The sequence below is a fragment of the Oncorhynchus tshawytscha genome, linkage group LG22 (genome assembly GCF_018296145.1).
Source record: "Oncorhynchus tshawytscha isolate Ot180627B linkage group LG22, Otsh_v2.0, whole genome shotgun sequence".
Lineage (NCBI taxonomy): Eukaryota > Metazoa > Chordata > Actinopteri > Salmoniformes > Salmonidae > Oncorhynchus > Oncorhynchus tshawytscha.
Window position 1 is genome coordinate 16,555,511 of NC_056450.1, and position 22,637 is coordinate 16,578,147.

The 22,637-nt window shown below is 41.8% G+C and overlaps 1 protein-coding gene across 4 annotated transcripts in view; it reads left to right on the forward strand.

Annotated features, from left to right (window-relative positions):
• Positions 1-22,637, forward strand: part of LOC112221946 (microphthalmia-associated transcription factor) — a 44,373-nt gene that overhangs the window by 16,604 nt on the left and 5,132 nt on the right. For all 4 annotated transcript variants that reach the window (XM_024384409.1, XM_024384410.1, XM_024384411.1 and 1 more), the window contains exons 2-4: positions 7,860-8,130; positions 20,477-20,680; positions 22,470-22,565. In XM_024384409.1, the coding sequence (XP_024240177.1) occupies positions 7,860-8,130; positions 20,477-20,680; positions 22,470-22,565 (571 nt within the window). The remainder of the gene's footprint in view (positions 1-7,859; positions 8,131-20,476; positions 20,681-22,469; positions 22,566-22,637) is intronic.

A 22,637-nucleotide genomic window follows, 5' to 3' on the forward strand; every position in this document is an offset into this window, starting at 1 on the left:
ACTAGTCAAGCTCTGTTTTAATTCTGACTTCTCAGTGCTGAGCTTCTACTTCTTATCATTTAAAGATATTCTGACTTAAAGTACATGTACACACTCAGAAACAGGCCATTTTACACAGTGTATGCTACTGTTGCCAGAATGCACTAAATGTTTTGGTGTATTGTCCTTTGTTTGGAACTCATGTGTTATTATACTGATATGCAAATACAACGTTTGAACGATATTCATTCAGCCACGATTGAAGGACAATTAGAAGTTGACTAGAGAAATACTTTTGTATATGAAAACCAAACGTGTTTTGGCTAATAGCATTGTTTATTATGTTTGCAGACAGAATAGAAAGCACATCGATATGCTAACGTTTTGTTTATTGTGTCTTTATTATCACTCTTGGTTTTTTAACAGGTGTTAGTATTGTTATAGAGCTGTTATTGTGCCATTGTCCATTAAGGTGTGCGAGAGGGGGCTGCAACCTCCTCTCCTAGCCATTGAACCACCTCTAGTCCAGGAGCTCGCTCTCTCTCTCTCTCTCTCTCTCTCTCTGTCTCTCTCTCAAAAACCTCTCAGCCAGGGGGTGTGGCTATGCAAGACTGTGCAGCCATTGTGTTTCCTGATACACATGCACAGAGAGGAGGTGTGTGCACACAATAGTGGAAAGTTAAACCAGACAACGGGTCTTTTTATGGGTTTCAGTATTCTGCTTAGAAACAACTGGGCAAAAAGCCATCTGGCAGTCGGTTAATGTGTTAGTGGGGGCAGACCCTACACACACAGTGGTCACTGGTTGTAATCTTGAGCCTGCCTCAATACAACTATGTAAGATGGTAAGATTCCTGGTTATAAAACGTTTTTGGGATGCAGTGCAAGAGTTGAGAATCAAGTTTTACTGATCTTTGTGTCTTAATGCTTGTTAGGGGATTTCCAACATTCACTTGATAAAGGGGCATAGCAGCGCCACAGATCACTATCATTTAGAGATCCCAAAATATAATGTGCGGATGAAAAGCATCCACCACTGGAAACATTTGGGTCTTGTTTAAGTCAGTCATGAGGTCTCCCGGTCACAGTTTTTCAAGGAGATGATTCGCTTGCCCCAGACATGCCATAATCAGTTTGTAAAAATGGGGAACAGACACAGACTGTATTTCCTCCATGTCAGAGACCTCAGATGTAGATACTGTATTAACCTCTCTCAGTGTAGTTACAGTGTAGAAAATGGGGAACAGACACAGACTGTTTTTTCTCCATGTCCGAGACCTCAGATGTAGATACTGCATTAACCTCTCTCAGTGTAGTTACAGTGTAGAAAATGGCTTTTTGTAGCAGGCTTCTTCAGGTCTATTAACCTTTTTGGGCCTAACATTATTGCATTCTTTGGTGTGTGTGATCCAATTCAAACTTCAAATAAAATGTGTATTTGTAATACACTTCAGTTGTAAGAAAATTGGTCAGATATAAAAACACCTATGAATGTATCTTTCAGTTTACGAGGGGTTGACATGTTAGCTTATACAAAGTAAAGACGAATGGTGGTATGTCTAGAGCGCAGTGCGGAGGGATGGCTTTGACCAAGGCTGCGTTTGACTGGACTGGCTAATTAGTCCGATTACTGCACAGCTGGATTGGCAAGACTTTTTGCTGAGGTTTTCATCAAAAGGATCACTCACTATGGGAAGGCTCCATCCCGGCAGCTTCTGCTCCAGCACACCCTCTCTATTTTGGGCCTGCAGCAGGATTCTGTCTGGAGAACAGCAAGTGTCTAAATTTGAAAACACATTGAGAACTGAAACTGTGTGTGGAGAAAAGTTCCCCTTTCTGTGATAGTCATTGTTTTAATCCAAGTATAGGATTTTGGCTACATTTAGGCACTATTCAGACTAGGATTTAGGCTTTAGCCTACACATACAGTATGTGCCATTTGTTATGCTCCAGGGACATATGTGTCACAGTCACTTGTTTAGTGGGGAGGGAGGGTGGCTGTGAATGAAGGAGGGCTATGATCAGTGATGTAGAAGGGTGAGATAATCAGTTAACACATTGACAAGAAGAGGAAGAAAAGACACCTGCAGCTCAGCAGATGTTCCATCCATTATCACTACCTTGCTCCTCGGCCTTACAACACAACACAGAATACACTACTAGTCCATATCTGTTTATGACATGAGATGCCTTCTACTGTCTGTGTGTGTGTGTTTGTGTGTTTGTGTGTGTGTGTGTGTGTGTGTGTGTGTGTGTGTGTGTGTGTGTGTGTGTGTGTGATAGAGAGTTAACATGGTGTCCTTTCAGCCTGTGAGATGGTGAGATGCTAACCTGCTTAGGGATCTAGCTGTCTGCGTGACATGTGATACGGTAGGCCTAGGATGAGCACGATCCATTGAAAGGAAGTCAAATCTCATAATTGGTTAGCATGCACGTCGTTGGATACTAATACATAGGAGGGAGAGAGATGAGACCAGCAGCACATGCCAGAGAAAAGAATGAAGTCCATGTGAAGAGGGTATCGGTGCAGTTCAGTTGAGAGAGAGCGAATGAGAGAGAGCGAATGAGAGAGAGAGAACGAGAGAGAAGGGAAAGAGAAAGAGAGAGAGTTGGAGAAAGTGAAAAAAGCAGCACTGGCCAAGTGTTTGAAGTGTATATCTGTAGGCCAAACATCTGAAGAGGACAAGATTGCAAACATGGCACTGTATTGCCTGCTTGAACTTAACAACAGATGTTAGGTCTCTCTAGGGCTAGGCACTGTAGGTAGAAGTGCAATATGTGCCATGTAAGAAAGCAAACGTTTAAGTTCCTTGCTCAGAACATGAGAACAAATGAAAGCTGGTGGTTCCTTTTAACATGAGTCTTCAATATTCCCAGGTAAGAAGTTTTAGGTTGTAGTTATTATAGCAATTATAGGACTATTTCTCTCTATACCATTTGTATTTCATTAACCTTTGACTATTGGCTGTTGTTATAGGCACTTTAGTATTGCCAGTGTAACAGTATACCTTCCATCCCTCTCCTCGCTCCCACCTGTGCTCGAAGCAGCGTTACCCATGCAGAGCAAGGGGAACAACCACTCCAAGTCTCAGAGCGAGTGACGTTTGAAACACTATTAGCGCGCACCCCGCTAACTAGCTAGCCATTTCACATCTGTTACACCAGCCTAATCTCGGGAGTTGATAGGCTTGAAGTGCTGCTGGCAAACGCACGAAAGTGCAGTTTGAATGAATGCTTACGAGCTTGCTGGTGCCTACCATCGCTCAGTCAGACTGCTCTATCAAATCATTGACTTAGTTATAACATGATAACACACAGAAATACGAGCCTTAGGTCATTGATATGGTCAAATCCGGAAACTATCATCTCCAAAACAGGACGTTTATTCTTTCAGTGAAATACGGAACCGTTCCGTATTTTATCTAATGGGTGGCATCCATACGTCTAAATATTGCTGTTACATTGCACAACCTTCAATGTTATGTCATAATTACGTAAAATCCTGGCAAATTAGGCGGCCCAAACTGTTGCATATACACTGACTCTGCGTGCAATGAACGCAAGAGAAGTGACACAATTTCACCTGGTTAATATTGCCTGCTAACCTGGATTTATTTTAGCTAAATATGCAAGTTTAAAAATATACACTTCTGTGTATTGATTTTTAAAAAGGCATTGATGTTTATGGTTAGGTACTAAAGGTCGACCGATTATGATTTTTCAACGCCGAAACCGATTTATTGGAGGACCAAAAAAAGCCTGTACCGATTAATCGGCCGATTTTTAGATATGTATATATACTGTATATACACACATTTTTGTAATAATGACAATTGCAACAATACTGAATGAACACTTTTATTTCTACTTAATATAATACATATGGGCTTTTGAATGGGTGTTCTTAAGGTGATTCCACAGGTTGGTGGTATTTTTTGATTTAGCCGTTGCTGACCCCATGCTTACATCTTTATCACAAATAAGACACCTTGCTTTCCCTGGTGCCAAGTCCATGTAATAGTCCCACACTGGTGCTCTGCTTTTCTCTGCCAACTGTAAAACACACACACAGCTCTGAAGTGACAATGATACTGGAGAGTCTGCTTAGGGGTTTAAGTTACCTGTGACGAATGTTGAAAACAAAAACTGTAATTTCTATATGCAGGAAATCCTATTTTAATAATGGACATGGTAAGAATTGACTACCAAAGTGCGAGTCATAATTCCCATGACACCTTCTAGCAAAATCTGAAAAGCGGTTCCTTCATTCATTTATTCCATAAGATATTTTTAGATTCACTTAAAATAAGGTCTGTGTTTCGTGTAGGCTTACACCACCTTGCCAATTTTATAACTGTGTAGATATCCATAGGACAAGGTAACTCTGATCAATATTGGCTAAATATAAGCGAAGATCTTTTTTTTTTGTACAGTGGATTTCTGAAAATATTTTGACAAACGTTACCTTATCCTAGTGAGATTTACACGGGTATCAAAACGCCGAGTCGGTTTAAGCCTGCACGAAACACAGACCTTATTTGAAGCAGATCAAGACATTCTCTATGGAAGACATGAACGGTAAAATAACGAAGGAACCCCTTTCAAGTTCATCCCCAAGTTATTACAGGAATTATAACGCGTCGACTATTTCTCTCTAAACCATATACTTTTGACTATTACGAGCCTGCTGCTGCCTACCACCCCTCAGTCAGACTGCTCTATCAAAAATCAAATCATAGACTTAACTATAATAAACACAATGAAATACGAGCCTTAGGTCAAATCCGGAAACTATCACCTCGAAGACAAAACGTTTATTCCGTTCCGTATTTTATCTAACGGGTGGCATCCATGAGTCTAAATATTGCTGTTACATTGCACAACCTTCAATGTTATGTCATAATTACGTAAAATTCTGGCAAATTAGTTCGCAAAGAGCCAGGCAGCCCAAACTGTTGCATATACTCTGACTCTGTGTGCAATGAATGCAAGAGAAATGACACAATTTCACCTGGTTAATATTGCCTGCTAACCTGGATTTCTTTAAGCTAAATATGCAAGTTTAAAAATATATACTCGTGTATTGATTTTAAGAAAGGCATTGATGTTTATGGTTAAGTACACATTGGTGCAACGACAGTCGTTGATTGATTGTTTTTTATAAGATAAGTTTAATACTAGCTAGAAACTTACCGTGGCTTACTGCATTCGTGTAACAGGCGGGCTCCTCGTAAGGCAGGTGGTTAGAGCGTTGGACTAGTTAACCGTAAGGTTGCAAGATTGAATCCCTGAGCTGACAAGGTAAAAATCTGTCTTTCTGCCCCTGAACAAGGCAGTTAACCCACCGTTCCTAGGCCGTCATTGAAAATAAGAATGCGTTCTTAACTGACTTGCCTAGAGAAATAAAGATTAAATAAAGGTGTAAAAAAGAGTATGGTCAAACCTGGTCAAGAACTACAGGAAATGTATGATCTCTGTAATTGCAAACAAAGGTTTCTGTACCAAATATTAAGTTCTGCTTTTCTGATGTATCAAATACTTATTTGATGCAATTATTACTTAAAAATCATACAATGTGATTTTCTGGAGTTTTGTTTTAGATTCCGTCTCTCACAGTTGAAGTGTACCTATGATAAAAAAAATTGCAGACCTCTACATGCTTATTAAGTAGGGAAACCTACAAAATCGGCAGTGTATCAAATACTTGTTCTCCCCACTGTATATGTTTTAAATTGGCCAAATCGGTGTCCAAAAATACTGATTTCCGATTGTTATGAAAACTAGAAATCGGCCCTAATTAATTAATCGGTCGACCTCTAGTAACAAGCACATATCACTGATCGCAAATCTTTCGCCCTCTTCCTCTTTCACCTCCCCTATTCCCTCCGTTCTCACCCCCACTCCTCCGCTTCTCCGCTACTTCCCTCATTGCAGAATACCCATCCACGCTCCCCGTTTAGTGTGTAATTACTTTGAAGGTGACGGAAGCCCATACATTCTCCCCACATAACGGCATCGAGGCAATTTAGCTCCTAATTTATGGGCGAGGGGTTCAAAGTTTGAATAATATTTGTCTAATATCATGGCAGGCCCTGTCTGCGCTGCTGTGATAAATGGAGGCAGGATCAAGCCATTGTGATTCTGAGCATGGCGAGATATTGGCATCAAACAACTAAATACCCCCACAACACGGTCCCTTATAGGGCTGGCCCCCACAACACGGTCCCTTATAGGGCTGGCCCCCACAACACAGTCCCTTATAGGGCTGGCCCCCACAACACAGTCCCTTATAGGGCTGGCCCCCACAACATGGTCCCTTTAAACAGCTTGGACAATTCCAGAAAATTATGTCATGGCTTTAGAAGCTTCTGATAGGCTAATTGACATAATTTGAGTCAATTGGAGGTGTACCTGTGGATGTATTTCAAGGCCTACCTTCAAACTCAGTGCCTCTTTGCTTGACATCATGGGAAAATCAAAAGAAATCAGCCAAGACCTCAGAAAGACCTGGTTCATCCTTGGGAGCAATTTACAAAGGCCTGAAGGTACCATGTTCATATGTACAAACAATAGTACGCAAGTATAAACACCATGGGACCAAGCAGCCATCATACCGCTCAGGAAGGAGACGCGTTCTGTCTCCTAGAGATGAACGTACTTTGGTGTGAAAAGTGCAAATTAATCCCAGAACAACAGCAAAGGACCTTGTGAAGATGCTGGAGGAAACAGGTACAAAAGTATCTATATCCACAGTAAAACGAGTCCTATATATACATAACCTGAAAAGCCGTTCAGCAAGGAAGAAGCCACTCTCCAAAACCGCCATAAAATAGCCAGACTACAGTTTGCAACTGCACATGGACAAAAATTTTACTTTTTGGAGAAATGTCCTCTGGTCTGATGAAACAAAAATAGAACTGTTTGGCCATAATGACCATCGTTATGTTTGGAGGAAAAAGGGGGTGGCTAGCAAGCCGAAGAACACCATCCCAACGGTGAAGCACGGGTGTGGCAGCATCATGTTGTGGGGGTGCTTTGCTGCAGGAGGGACTGGTGCACTTCACAAAATAGATGACATCATGAGGCAGGAAAATTACATGGATATATTGAAGCAACATCTCAAGACATCGGTCAGGAAGTTAAAGCTTGGTCGCAAATGACCCCAAGCGTACTTCCAAAGTTGTGGCAATTGTCTTAAGGACAACAAAGTCAAGGTATTGGAGTGTCCATCACAAAGCCCTGACCTCAATCCAACAGAACATTTGTGGGCAGAACTGAAAAAGTGTGTGCGAGCAAGGAGGCCGACAAACCTGACTCAGTTACACCAGCTCTGACAGGAGGAATGGGCCAAAATTCACCCAACTTATTGTGGAAAGCTTCCCAAAACATTTGACCCAAGTTAAACCATTTTTAAAGGCAATGCTACCAAATACTAATTGAGGGTATGTAAATGTCTGACCCACTGGGAATGTGATGAAAGAAATAAAATCTGAAATAAATCCTTCTCTCTACTATTTCTCTGACATTCCACTTTCTTAAAGTAAAGTAGTGATTCTAAGTGACCTAAGACAGATAATCAGATAATTTTTACTTGGATTATATGTGCAGGAGGGAGGGTGTGCAGTATTCTGCTGCAGAAAGGACTCTAGCTTGCAGACCAGCAGTTCCGTGTAACATCTAGAACACATTTAGAAGACATTTGTATCTTTTCTCACTGTGATGTGGCTTCTTCCTGATCCCAGTACTGTAGATCATAATGGTTCAATGCCCCTCTCTTTTCTCTGACCTTTCTTCCACTCCTTACCCCTCATTGTCTTATCCCCCTCCTCACCCTCTTCTTTCCTGATGCCCTGCCTGGCGTCTGTCTCGCCGTCCTGCAGTAATCCTTCAGACCAGCCATGCTCATCTTCCAAGCCCCCATTGGGCTCCTCGACCACAACATCACGGATCCTGCTGCGGCAGCAGTTGATGCGAGAGCAGCTCCAGGAGCAGGAGCGGCGGGAGCAGCAGAGACGCCAGGCCTCCTCCACCTCACAGTACCCCAAGATCACCGCCGCCCACAATCGCACGCACGGCCAGACACCGGCCATCAATGTCAGCGCTCCTCCCAGCCTGCCCCCCGCATCCCAGCTGCCCATGGAGGTGCTGAAGGTAAGCAATTAGTATCATCCTCACACCTAATGACACAGATGACACACCCACTTCCTGACTGGCTTCTCTGTGATCTGACAACCGTGACAACAATGCCACTCCTCACTCTGACTTCCAGAGCTCTCACTGTCGCCTATAGATGCAGGCATACATCATCAGATGTTTTGTTTGTCGAAGCTACTGTGGGTTTGATGACTCTATATTGGCAACTTGATCATAAGTCTTCTGGACAGTCGATCAAACATGGTTTACTATGATAGGGTGTAAAAACGTGGGGATGAGTGAAGTGAGTTAAAACGCACATGGGGATTATCTTTCCTGAAAGAATTCCTCTGTAATGCATGCTGTGCTTCCAGCCATTTGGACATAGCCATCTTTAATCCTATTTGCTGAGCTAAATTCACATATTTTCATAGCTTTGATTCATTGTTAGTCTGCTCTTGGGGACTCGAGACTGTTGTACATTTCCTGAACTAATGGAGACAGTGTGATAACTACCACAACGCACTACTATACAATACTTAATGAGAGTACACCCAGCAAAATAAAGATAATTTGGTAAGTGTTTTAGATTGCATTACATTTATTTGTCTTTCTTTAGAAATAGTATTACTAATATCAAAACGTGCATATTCTAAAAAATAAATGAAAACCGTTCCAGATGTAAATGGAAAGTGTTCTAAATTGAAGAACTATCTGAAACTTCATATCTCAAGCAGTTTGCATGACTGGATAGATATTTCTCTGTTGTCTTTTCCTTCAAATATGACCATTTTCCTGTTGTTTCCAACATTGTCACTACAATCGTTATCACTGTACAATAGATACCATATTCATTTCTGAAGTGAAATTGATTTGAGAATAAGAATCATAAAGGATAAAGATATGAACACAATGATACAGTACATTATAGCGTGAACTACCTGACATGCTTTTCTAAAGGCCATACTGCCACCCATTAACAAAACAGTGAGGGAATTCTTTTACAATTGTTTTACCAAAGTGTTCACACTTTTCTGAGGCAGAACCTCATTCTAAGGAGATCAGGCGAGACTGATTCACGGTGACTGATTTGGCTCTGGATTATCTGCGAACGCTCTGAACATGAAGATTTACTGGAAGCGTTGTAATAATTTAGCAGTAGAAAAAGCCCTAGTCCACGTTGTACTGGAATCCGTGTGATTGTTGTGATTGAAGGTTACGCATGTAGGATTTTGCCATCTGGGAAGTCAACGGTTTCTGTTTGTGAAAGTTAGTTGTATCTGTGCAAGTGTTTCATATCACTGTAAAATTTGATTATGTCAATAACACTTGTTTTGATTGCGACAGCTGTTTGTGGATATCTGTCAGATTATATAGATTATTCATAGAGAATTGATTCTTTGAAAGAAAAATGTGTTACCTTCCTAATGTGTCAAAGCCTTAATCCCATTATGTAAAATAACATTTAATACAGTTTAAAGTGGTGGATTAGTTCAAATAGTAGAAAGAGCAGTGGGTATAGAAGTAGTGCCCCCCCTCTTGTCCTCATACTGAACGTGTGACATGGGTCCACACTTGCAAGATAATACAACCATTGAAGGCATTGCCCTCCACATACAACATAAACATTGCTTAGCCTATACTCTGTATAATATTTAGCTCTTTGAGAGGTTTAGGATGTCCCCCATTAAAGTTTTTGACATGACAAGCTGGAAGATGATTCTGTGATTCTGGGGTCTGAGTTTACTTCATTGACTGAAATTCCACAAAATTAAGGCCTGTTCCTGCCTAGCACTGTGCACTGCAGAGCAAGGTTAACCTGCTTGCATGTCTGTGACTAGATTAGCACAGTCTACACAAAGCTACACAAAATTAGCTTAGGGGTACCAGGTGGAGCAGCTGGACCTTAAAAGGGAAAGCATTAACCTCAGATAGGTTTGTCTAAAGACTGATTTGGGCCCTTAATTAACCAAGTGACCCCTGACCTTTGAAGGAATAAGTACGGGATCAGTTTGGGGATCAGGACAAAGGCAAGCACAGTCTTACCAAACACCCCAATACTAATTCAGCTAAGAATGCTCATAATTAGCCCCACTGCTTTCATTCCATGGCATATTTAAGGTGAAAAAAACACTAGCTTTGAAATTTATGTAGGATCATTTCCTGAAAGGGTTCAACATGATTTGCAGATTTATTGAAAATGAATTAGCATATTAAGAGAGAACAAAGTATTGTGCATAGTGTTCATCTCTGAAAATGACAGGATGTGTTCTTTTAGATCAAAGTTATGTATTTAATGAAGCATTATGTATTTATCCATGGATGTCACATACTGTAATTCTCGTATTTACTAGTTTACAGCCGGTCACTTTGGTCCATTTTAAAGCAACAGTTAATTCATCCAATGCAATATTATTAAACCTTTTGAGACAAATGTATAATAGATATAATTTTAAAAAGGAAATGTTGTTATGAATTATAAAGCTCAGGAAATTATTTAATTTAGGTTTGCTCTCATTGATAAGATTTTCATAAGGTCACCTTCTCTATCTCTTACAACAAGGACTTGCACAGACCATCAGCTTCATAGGGAACCATTGTGTGTTGTACACTATTGGATGAGGAAAGACACATTCATTGTTTTTCCTTGAACAAATACACACTCGAGGTTAGTGGTTCCCAACCAGGGGTACTATGACTGCTGGGGGTACCAGGCCTTTCCACAGTGGGTACGTGAGAAGACTCATGAGACCATAGGCCTACTGGTAAAATGCACATGAAGGGGCACTTCTGGAGTATTGCGGGCAGAGCAGAATTCAGTTGGTGGCAGTGGCGTGTATTCTTGGATGCCAAGGGAAGCCAGGCTTCCTCCCAAAATTGACCAATAAAAATAATTTCTCTTTCATCTCTGTGTTTCAGAATTTTCCTTCAATTCGCAAGAGGCTGAATGTACTGTATCTCACAGGAGAAAGCATCCGAGTGAGCGAAACAGCGCCCCGCTGTCTCTCTACGTGTAGGCCATCTATCTGATGTCTGGTCCAAACGAGTATGACATTGTTGCCGCCCCTAGCATTGAAGGGAAGCCATTGAGCATTTGGCCTCCCTTGATAAAAATGTAAAACATTTGTCAATCAGCTAAACTGAGCGAGCTCAACTGTGAATGGTCCTGGCACACCCAAAAAAATCACTCCTATCAAATCCCATTGAGTGCATACGTCATTGACAGAAAAACTTGAATTGTTGCATCTCGTTGTGTTGTTGTCCTCCGGTGGCTATGTAGCTAAACTGTCCCTTTCCTAAATTAGCTATGGATGGAGATAGGGATTTGGACTTGTGGTTTTATTTAATTTTCCATACTGGAAAATCAATGATTATAATGGCGATTCTGATCCAACCATTAATTCATACATTCTAGTGCCCCTGGCCAGAAAGGATGGAAGTTCAATATATAGCTAGATATAGAAGGCTAATGTTAACTAGTTAACATTGCCCATAAATGGAAGTTAGGCTAGTGAGCAAGCATTTTAGCCAGGTAGCCTAGGACAGCAAAATGTAAAAGTGTGTACTGTATGACAGAGTGATAGATGTTTTGTTAACATGGAAGAGAGGAGGATGGTGTTGGCGTTTCTCTACAAGTAGGGTGAATCAACATGTTTTTCTACTTGCATGAAAGCACACACGCGCACAGAAATGAGAACCATGGACAGCCACATCATATTTAGCTTACGTTGATTGGACTAAATCGTTTTTAGTATCTTTAAGTTGTCACTTTATTACACTAAGCTTAGGGGATTTGATAATGTTGAAGTATACATGGTGCTGGAATAGTGGAGACAGCTCCTGTTTTCTTTGCGACTTGCGGTAACTCTGTGGTTCTAAATCAATAGTTGTTTAGTGGTCCAAAAATGTCGGAAACATGAACTTTCTTGACCATGCTATCTGGCATGTAACTGTCTGTTACTGTACATGCAATATGCTTTGTGGACTTCACTGGACAGCGGTTGCTTGCCCGGTTTTGTGATGAAACAGGTGTGGTTGAATTTATTCTGCCCCTGTGTCTTCTTATTGTCTCGGTTTGGACAAACCTACTCATTCCAGGGTTTAGAACTTTTTTGGTTACTACATGATTCCATATGAGTTATTTCATCATTTTGATGTCTTCACTATTATTCTACAATGTAGAAAATAGTCAAATAAAGAAAAATATATATATTTTTTAAATGGGGGAGGCTTCTCCCCAATTTCGTGGCATCCAATTGTTAGTAGTTACTATCTTGTCTCATCGCTACAACTCCCGTACGGGCTCGGGAGAGACGAAGGTCAAAAGCCATGCTTCCTCCGAAACACAACCCAACCAAGCCGCACTGCTTCTTAACACAGTGCGCATCCAATCCGGAAGCCAGCCGCACCAATGTGTCGGAGGAAACACTGTGCACCTGGCGCCCTGGTTAGCGTGCACTGTGTCCGGCCTGCCACAGGGGTCGCTAGTGCGCGATGAGACAAGGATATCCCTACCGGCCAAACCCTCCCTAACCCGGACGACGCTAGGCCAATTGTGCGTCGCCCCATGGACCTCCCGGTCGCTGCCGACTGTGACAGAGCCTGGGCTCGAACCCAGAGTCTCTGGTGGCACAGCTAGCACTGCAAAGCAGTGCCTTAGACCACTGCACCACCCGGGAGGCAGCCCCAGTGATTTTTAATCACGCACCGCTCCTGGTTGGTGGTACAGTAACCGAAAAAGGTTGGGAACCACTGCTCTAGGTGATGGTTTTATGGTTTCATATAGAGTTACAACTGCATGCATGGATAATGCTGTGTCACTGTACTCATCCGTAGGAAAGAAAGCATCCTGGACCAGAATTGTTTTAGTACGATGTCTGTTTTTAAAAACTAACATTGGCTAAAAGGGTGTTTGTTTCAATATTTTATTTAACAGTATGCTTTAGCTAGCTTTTCTTTGGACCCGTCAGTTTGTCTATGGCTAAAGCTACAAAGTTAACACGACTCTTTGGTCATGAACAAACATTAAGACCTCATCATAGCTCTCTAAAGGCCCCCCAAGTGATGCATGCTCCTCATCACACAAATAGTTGTACAAAGTGACCTTTTTTATTGACTTTTACTGGGGAGGAGCTGCTTGTGGCCTGAGGACTGTATTGATGGCTGCAGCACATGGGCTGCAGAACAGAGCCATGTCTTGTTTTGGTGGATAGATTATTTCATGTGTCTTTTATTCTATTAATGTCCTGTTAATCAAGTTTGATCTAAGACAAAGTTAGTAGTGTTTATTTCGTGGAAGTTATATTATATGACATCAAATAAGAACCGTAAGGCGAAGACCACAAAGTGTGATTTCAAGTTCAGTTACCGGAGGCTTAATGTTCAATCTGTATCAAGAGTGAAATCCATTTTTATCACGCCTGCATTCTGCCATTCCGGCCAATACGAATACATGTTTTAGGTAATGTAGAAATAGTGCAGATTTTTGTTACCTGCTTCTTGGTTTACTATTTTTGGGATATCCAGTGTTATAATCTACATTATTATTTCAATGCCAATCAATTTGTATGTATGTATGTACAGTGGGGCAAAAAAGTATTTAGTCAGCCACCAATTGTGCAAGTTCTCCCACTTAAAAAGATGAGAGAGGCCTGTAATTTTCATCATAGGTACACTTCAACTATGACAGACAAAATTAGAAAAAAAATCCAGAAAATCACATTGTAGGATTTTTTATGAATTTATTTGCAAAATATGGTGGAAAATAAGTATTTGGTCACCTACAAACAAGCAAGATTTCTGGCTCTCACAGACATGTAAGTTCTTCTTTAAGAGGCTCCTCTGTCCTCCACTCGTTACCTGTATTAATGGCACCTATTTGAACTTGTTATCAGACAAGACACCTGTCCACAACCTCAAACAGTCAGGGACTGGGACTCAAATCTTGCAGTGCCAGACGTGTCCCCCTGCTTAAGCCAGTACATGTCCAGGCCCATCTGAAGTTTTCTAGAGAGCATTTGGATGATCCAGAAGAAGATTGGGAGAATGTCATATGGTCAGATGAAACCAAAATATAACTTTTTGGTAAAAACTCAACTCGTCATGTTTGGAGGACAAAGAATGCTGAGTTGCATCCAAAGAACACCATACCCACTGTGAAGCATGGGGGTGGAAACATCATGCTTTGGGGCTGTTTTTCTGGGGACCAGGACGACTGATCCGTGTAAAGGAAAGAATGAATGGGGCCATGTATCGTGAGATTTTGAGTGAAAACCTCCTTCCATCAGCAAGGGCATTGAAGATGAAACGTAGCTGGGTCTTTCAGCATGACAATGATCCCAAACACACCACCCGGGCAACGAAGGAGTGGCTTCGTAAGAAGCATTTCAAGGTCCTGGAGTGGCCTAGCCAGTCTCCAGATCTCAACCCCATAGAAAATCTTTGGAGGGAGTTGAAAGTCTGTGTTGCCCAGCAACAGCCCCAAAACATCACTGCTCTAGAGGAGATCTGCATGGAGGAATGGGCCAAAATACCAGCAATAGTGTGTGAAAACCTTGTGAAGACTTACAGAAAACGTTTGACCTCTGTCATTGCCAACAAAGGGTATATAACAAAGTATTGAGATAAACTTTTGTTATTGACCAAATACTTATTTTCCACCATAATCTGCAAATAAATTCATTAAAAATCCTACAATGTGATTTTCTGGATTTTTTTTCTTCTCATTTTGTCTGTCATAGTTGAAGTGTACCTATGATGAAAATTGCAGGCCTCTCTCATCTTTTTAAGTGGGAGAACTTGCACAATTGGTGGCTGACTAAATACTTTTTTGCCCCTGTGTGTGTGTGTGTGTGTGTGTGTGTGTGTGTGTGTGTGTGTAAGACAATTATTTATATTCATTGCTGGCCTTGTTCCATTGTCTCAATTGCACCCTGGTAAATAGATGTTGCTATATCAACTCAATGCAATTCATCATGACAAAAGCGGTATTTACACCCCCTCCCCTCCACTGTGGAGATATTCAACATTAGCAGAAGGAATTTGACCAGGTCAAGAAAATACTGAGGGAGATTGGCTTGGAGTATGAATTGGTATTCCCTGGTGGGAACAGATGTAGGACTGCAGTGGGAACGATGTCAGAAAGATTGCCGTATTATGAAGGAACTCTGAAATGTAGAAAATGTATTGTATTCATAGTGTAACTTCATGTCAGATTTGCAATAACATTTGCCTGGTCACTCACTACCTTGTAGAATGATATTACCATGAGATGTAGTAAGTACCAGCATGTAGTAGTCATACTAGTACAGTAATAGGAGTGTTGAACCGCATGTGATGGAAGTAAAGAGACTCTAAATGACCTTGTTATCAGATTGTTCAGCATTTTGTTATGATCCAAGATGATGTGTGAGTGGCACTTTCAAAGAGAATCTCAATGCTAGTGAACTGCACAAATTCATTAAAACATTAAAACACACAAGTGCACAAACACATATACATACACACTTGGCAAGTAGCCTAGCGGTTTGAACGTTGGCCCAATAACTGAACAGTTGCTAGTTCGAATCTCCGACAAGGTGAACAATTGGTCGATGTGCCCTTGAGCAAGGCACTTTACCATATTTGTTCCAGGATCGCCGTTGATATTGTCAGACACTGGCCGTGACCCCAGTCTCCGAGGGTGTCTCAGGGAAAGTTGGGATATGCCAAAAACACATTTCCAATTCACATGTGTATAATACACACTTGTACATACAGTACCAGTCAAATGTTTGGACACGCCTACGGATTCAAGGGTTTTCTTTATTTTTACTATTTTCTACATTGTAGAATAATAGTGAAGTCATCAAAACTATGATATAACACATATGGAATCATGTAGTAACCAAAAAAGTGTTAAACAAATCACCAGTCACATTCTGTTAAAGGTCCCCAAAGCACACACATCCCTGGGTCACTCCTCTTTTCAGTTCGCTGCAGCTAGCGACTGGAACGAGCTGCAACAGACACTCAAACTGAACAGTTTTATCTTAAAGACTCAATCATGGACACTCTTACTGACAGTTGTGGCTGCTTTGTATGGTGTATTGTTGTCTCTACCTTCTTGACCTTTGTGTGGTTGACTTTGCTCAATAATATTTGTACCATGTTTTTGTGCTGCTACCATGTTGTAACGGCTGTCGTAGGTGGAAGAAGGAGAGGACCAAGGTGCAGCGTGGTATGTGTCCATATTTATTTAATGACCACAGAAATAACAAAAATAACAAGGAGAACGACCGAAACAGTTCTGGCTGGTGCAGACACACAACAGAAAACAACTACCCACAAATCATAGTAGGAACACAGGCTACCTAAGTATGGTTCTCAATCAGAGACAACGATTGACAGCTGCCTCTGATTGGGAACCATAACAGGCCAAAAGCAGAAATACAAAACATAGAACAAAAACATAGAATGCCCACCCCAACTCACGCCCTTACCAAACTAAAACAGAGACATAAAAAAGGAACTAAGGTCAGGACGTGACACGTTGTGTTGCTACCATGCTGTGTTGTCATGTTTTGCTGTTATGTTGTTGTATTAGGTCTGTCTTTATGTTGTGTTGTGTCTCTCTTGTTGTGATATGTGTTTTGTCCTGTATTTATATTGTATTTATTTTTATATTTCTTTAATCCCAGGCCCCCATCCCTGCAGGAGGCCTTTTGGTAGGCCGTCATTTTAAATAAGAATTTGTTCTTAACAGACTTGCCTACGGTAGTTAAATAAAGGTTAAATAAAAACAATTTCAAAAGTTGCTGGATATTGGTGGGAACTGGAACATGCTGTCGTTCACGTTGATCCAGAGCATCCCAAACAGCCTCAACCGGTGACGTCTGTTGAATATGCAGGCCAAGGAAGAACTGGGACATTTTCAGCTTCTAGGAATTGTGTACAGATCCTTGCGACATGGGGCAGAGCATTATCAAATCAAATCAAATCAAATCAAATTTTATTTGTCACATACACATGGTTAGCAGATGTTAATGCGAGTGTAGCGAAATGCTTGTGCTTCTAGTTCCGACAATGCAGTAATAACCAACAAGTAATCTAACTAACAATTCCAAAACTACTGTCTTATACACAGTGTAAGGGGATAAAGAATATGTACATAAGGATATATGAATGAGTGATGGTACAGAGCAGCATAGGCAAGATACAGTAGATGGTATCGAGTACAGTATATACATATGAGATGAGTATGTAAACAAAGTGGCATAGTTAAAGTGGCTAGTGATACATGTATTACATAGGATGCAGTCGATGATATAGAGTACAGTATATACGTATGCATATGAGATGAATAATGTAGGGTAAGTAACATTATATAAGGTAGCATTGTTTAAAGTGGCTAGTGATATATTTACATCATTTCCCATCAATTCCCATTATTAAAGTGGCTGGAGTAGAGTCAGTGTCAGTGTGTTTGCAGCAGCCACTCAATGTTAGTGGTGGCTGTTTAACAGTCTGATGGCCTTGAGATAGAAGCTGTTTTTCAGTCTCTCGGTCCCAGCTTTGATGCACCTGTACTGACCTCACCTTCTAGATGATAGCGGGGTGAACAGGCAGTGGCTCGGGTGGTTGATGTCCTTGATGATCTTTATGGCCTTCCTGTAACATCGGGTGGTGTAGGTGTCCTGGAGGGCAGGTAGTTTGCCCCCGGTGATGCGTTGTGTAGACCTCACTACCCTCTGGAGAGCCTTACGGTTGTGGGCGGAGCAGTTGCCGTACCAGGCGGTGATACAGCCCGCCAGGATGCTCTCGATTGTGCATCTGTAGAAGTTTGTGAGTGCTTTTGGTGACAAGCCGAATTTCTTCAGCCTCCTGAGGTTGAAGAGGCGCTGCTGCGCCTTCTTCACGATGCTGTCTGTGTGAGTGGACCAATTCAGTTTGTCTGTGATGTGTATGCCGAGGAACTTAAAACTTGCTACCCTCTCCACTACTGTTCCATCGATGTGGATCGGGGGGTGTTCCCTCTGCTGTTTCCTGAAGTCCACAATCATCTCCTTAGTTTTGTTGACGTTGAGTGTGAGGTTATTTTCCTGACACCACACTCCGAGGGCCTTCACCTCCTCCCTGTAGGCCGTCTCGTCGTTGTTGGTAATCAAGCCTACCACTGTTGTGTCGTCCTGCAAACTTGATGATTGAGTTGGAGGCGTGCGTGGCCACGCAGTCGTGGGTGAACAGGGAGTACAGGAGAGGGCTCAGAACGCACCCTTGTGGGGCCCCAGTGTTGAGGATCAGCGGGGTGGAGATGTTGTTGCCTACCCTCACCACCTGGGGGCGGCCCGTCAGGAAGTCCAGTACCCAGTTGCACAGGGCGAGGTCGAGACCCAGGGTCTCGAGCTTGATGACGAGCTTGGAGGGTACTATGGTGTTGAAACATTAGGTGATGGCGGTGGATGAATGACGTGACAATGGGCCTCTAGTCTCTGATTCTCTGTGCATTAAAATTTCCATGATAAAAAGCTGTTGTGTTCGTTGTCGGTAGCTTATGCCTGCCCATACCATAACCCCACCGCCACCATGGGGCACTCTGTTCACAACGTTGAAATCCGCAAACCACTCGCCCACACGACACCATACATGCTGTCTGCCTTCTGTGCGGTACAGTTGAAACCAGAATTCATCCATGAAGAGCACACTTCTCCAGTGTGCCAGTAGCCATTGAAGGTGAGCATTTGCCCACTGAAGTCGGTTACAACGCTGACCTGTAGTCAGGTCAAGACCCTGGTGAGGACGGCAAGCACACAGATGAGCTTCCCTGAGACAGTTTCTGACAATTTGTGCAAAAATTCTTCAGTTGTACAAACCCACAGTTTCATCAGCTGTCCAGATGGCTGGTCTCAGACGATCCCGCAGGTGACGATCCCTTGAATGTATTGAGTGAACTTTCGAATGATATCCTTTGGTAGCAACTTGATGTTAGAGAGATTGTTACAGATTGCTGTAGGCTCATGTTAAGAAACTGTGACATCTTATCATGTTAGTACAGTTAGTAGAACGTCAAGCTCCTGTGCGTAACGGATGAATGAAGTAGACCTTCCTTTTAGCTTTATTTTCATACAAATATTTGTATTTTATTCTGTTTTAATTAATTTTGACAAAAAATGAATATACTATGTAGCCTGTAGTTTCCCTGAAACATTTTAGCTCAGTGAACGATTATTTGACCATCCAAAGAGATGACAGAAGAACCGACCAGTAGCCATGCATGGTGTTTAAAAAAGAGATGAGTTATCTGGCCCAGGGCAAGTGTCAGTAGACAGGGTGGCCTGGCTGTAGAAAGATCCTCTTTGTAACACTCCCATTCTGACGTCAAACAAGCAACATAAAGGCATGCATTAATAATTTACATAAAACAACACAAACTTAAAAAGGTTCATTGTATCTTACTCAGATGTGTTAACATGTGTAGCTAATGACTTTTTACTCCACCTTTTTATAAGCTGAGCTGAACGTGTTCCTCCCCACACTATCAGTATCGAAGGTGGAGCATCACAGGCACAGTCTCTGGTCCTGCTGCATAGTCAAAGGGAATATAAATATAGAGGTTTTAAGCATCTAATTTGGAGTTGGAATATCAATTGTGCAATATGTTGGAGATGCTTGAATACCATAATTATCAGGTAGGTGCAATAATATCCTTATTGTAATCTGTCTTTTGGGACAGGTTGTATTATAAGCACTTGAGAAGTCCCTTCTGTCCATTTGTGTGGCTTTTAAGTTCTAGGGTTTAAAAGGAAAGAGTAGTGTGAAATGTTATTCATGTATTTATAACAAGGGATCTTTTACTAAGCAATAGAGAGGATGCAATGACGCAGATCCAAATTGTACAGCAAAAATATGAATAAAAGTACAAATCTGATCACTATATTGTTGATCAATAAAGGGATCTTCATAGAGATACTTTACAACATTTCAACCCATAGTTGACTTCCCCTGGTCAAGTCAACTACAGTATCACTAGTTGAGCTGACATGTTATTTTCATATTTTATTCAGTAACCCAGGTCCACTGCCTTTGTCAAAGGAGAAGATACTGTCACTCGACTCCTTTCATTTGAACTAATTGCTCTGCTTCTTTATTCTTTTACTATTTCTTTATGATCGTTATTATCTCTGTATGGGAAATGTGTTCAAGACGGTTTATTATTAATCAGTGAGATGTAATGCTTGAAGGCTCCTTTATTGACTACACGGCACAACTGAAACATAACCCACGATCATCAACCCACTATCATTAACCCATCGTATCAGAGTTTAAGGATTCTGACTCTCGCACTTACATCTCTCCCTCTCCTCTCTTCACTCTCTCCCTCTTCCAGGTGCAAACTCACCTGGAGAACCCCACCAAGTACCACATTCAGCAGGCCCAGCAGCAGCAGGTGAAGCGCTACCTGGGCAAGATTGGCTCCCTGCCCTGCCCTAACCAGCCCGCTGACCACGGGGGCATGCCTCCGGGGCAGGGCAACAGTGCCCCCAACAGCCCCATGGCCTTACTCACCCTCAACATCAACTGCGAGAAAGAGGTAAAGCTTCTTTCTCTCACAGACCTGGCTGCAACATGGCCATAGAAACCAAGCTACAATGCAGTGTGTGTAAATTCTGTGAGCTTTTCACTCCATGATCTCTGCCAATTTTCCATGAATTCTGCTTCATAGCAATGTGTATTCAACTAATGAATGGTTGTAACACCATGAATATTCATTAAGAAGTAAATGTGATTGTCTGTTGAGTAGCCCTTTACCTATATATATTTGGACACTGATAAGCACCTCAATTGGAATGCTGTGGCTGTATTCTATAAATGACCTCAGAGCTCAGGCTCTGCGCTTCACAGCTCTGTATGGGTTTTGACTGACAGCCGTTCTGAACTTGAGCACAGCACATGACAAGAAGTTGACCCCATCCCTCCCGCTAATTTAAAATGATTTTGTTGTCTGAGTGAGGGAAATGCTGTAAATTACGAGGACTGCATATTATGAAAGATGAGACGGAGGAGTGTCAAAGTTTATGATCACCACGGTTTTTATTTAATTGTAAGGAGTTACTATCTTGTCTCATCGCTACAACTCCCGTACAGGCTCGGGAGAGACGAAGGTTGAAAGCCATGCATTCAACCCGGAAGCCAGTTGCACCAATGTGTCGGAGGAAACACCATGCACCTGGCGACCTGGTTAGCGCGCACTGCGCCCGGCCCGCCACAGGAGTCACTGGTGCACGATGAGACAGGGATATCCCTACCGACCAAGCCCTCACTAACCCGGATGACGCTAGGCCAATTGTGCATCGCCCCACGGACCTCCCGGCTGCGACAGAGCCTGGGCTTGAACCCAGAGTCTCTGGTGGCACAGCTAGCGCTGCGATGCAGTGACCACTGTGCCACCCAGGAGGCCTCATGATCACTATGTTTGATGTACAATTACAAGATGACATGGCATGAACAGAATTGTGAAAAATATTTGCCGTGGACCACTCATCTGAATGCACTCATGACTCCATTCTATTCACACCAAAATTACCATCTGCATCTCTTAATTGTCTTGTTAAAGCCTAACACTGTAAGATCGTATTTCATAATTTAGCTAGTCATGTTGACAATAGAATACGTTTTTAAATTATGCCCACCTGACCCAGATTGCGATTTATAATGGACCGTTTTTGGATCGCGTAAACAACAACAGTAATTGTGTAAAAGTGGGAATGCAGGGCTGTGTTCCAACAAAACAAGTACAAGTGTGCTCACTCTAGTTCCTCAACGGCACAGCTAGGAGAGCTCTAAAAAGCACCTTATAGTTGAAGACTCTTCTTTGAGTCATTGAAATGCATTGAAATTACTTTGAAACAGTGCACACTTTGGAGAGGTGTTTGGCCACTTGGAAACACCAGTTAGACCTCTCACTCAAATCCTTGTATTTTTTTTGTCTTATGTTGCACCTACCCGAAATTGTCCAAGAATATTCATAAAATGTTACTGATGTCATCTAGAGAATTTTCAGATTTTGTATTCAACAAATGCGGCGAAAAGTAAAGTAAATGTAAAATGCACATTAAACCAACAGTGTAATGTTTTGGATTCAGTCTTGTGGTGAACTGTTGTGTCCACACCTTTAGTTTCCTATAACCTCCAAACTGTACCCTTTTAATTGCTATCATGTTTATGCATATGCTTTCCATATTTCTTATGTAAGAAACATTTCAATTTAGCCCTCTCCATACAGGCCAATTCCTACAAGTGTAAGGTGTTAACCGCTAATTAAATGACTGTCTCTGTTAGAAAATGTTTAATCTTGAATTTAACGTCGTTTTTTATTCTAGATGGATGATGTCATTGATGACATAATTAGTCTGGAATCTAGTTATAACGATGATATCCTTGGATTAATGGACCCGCAGCTTCAGATGGCCAATACGGTATGATTGTCTTCATTTACTGTCTGCGTACCTGCTCATAGAAAACCCAGATAGCCTTTTCACAGTAGATGG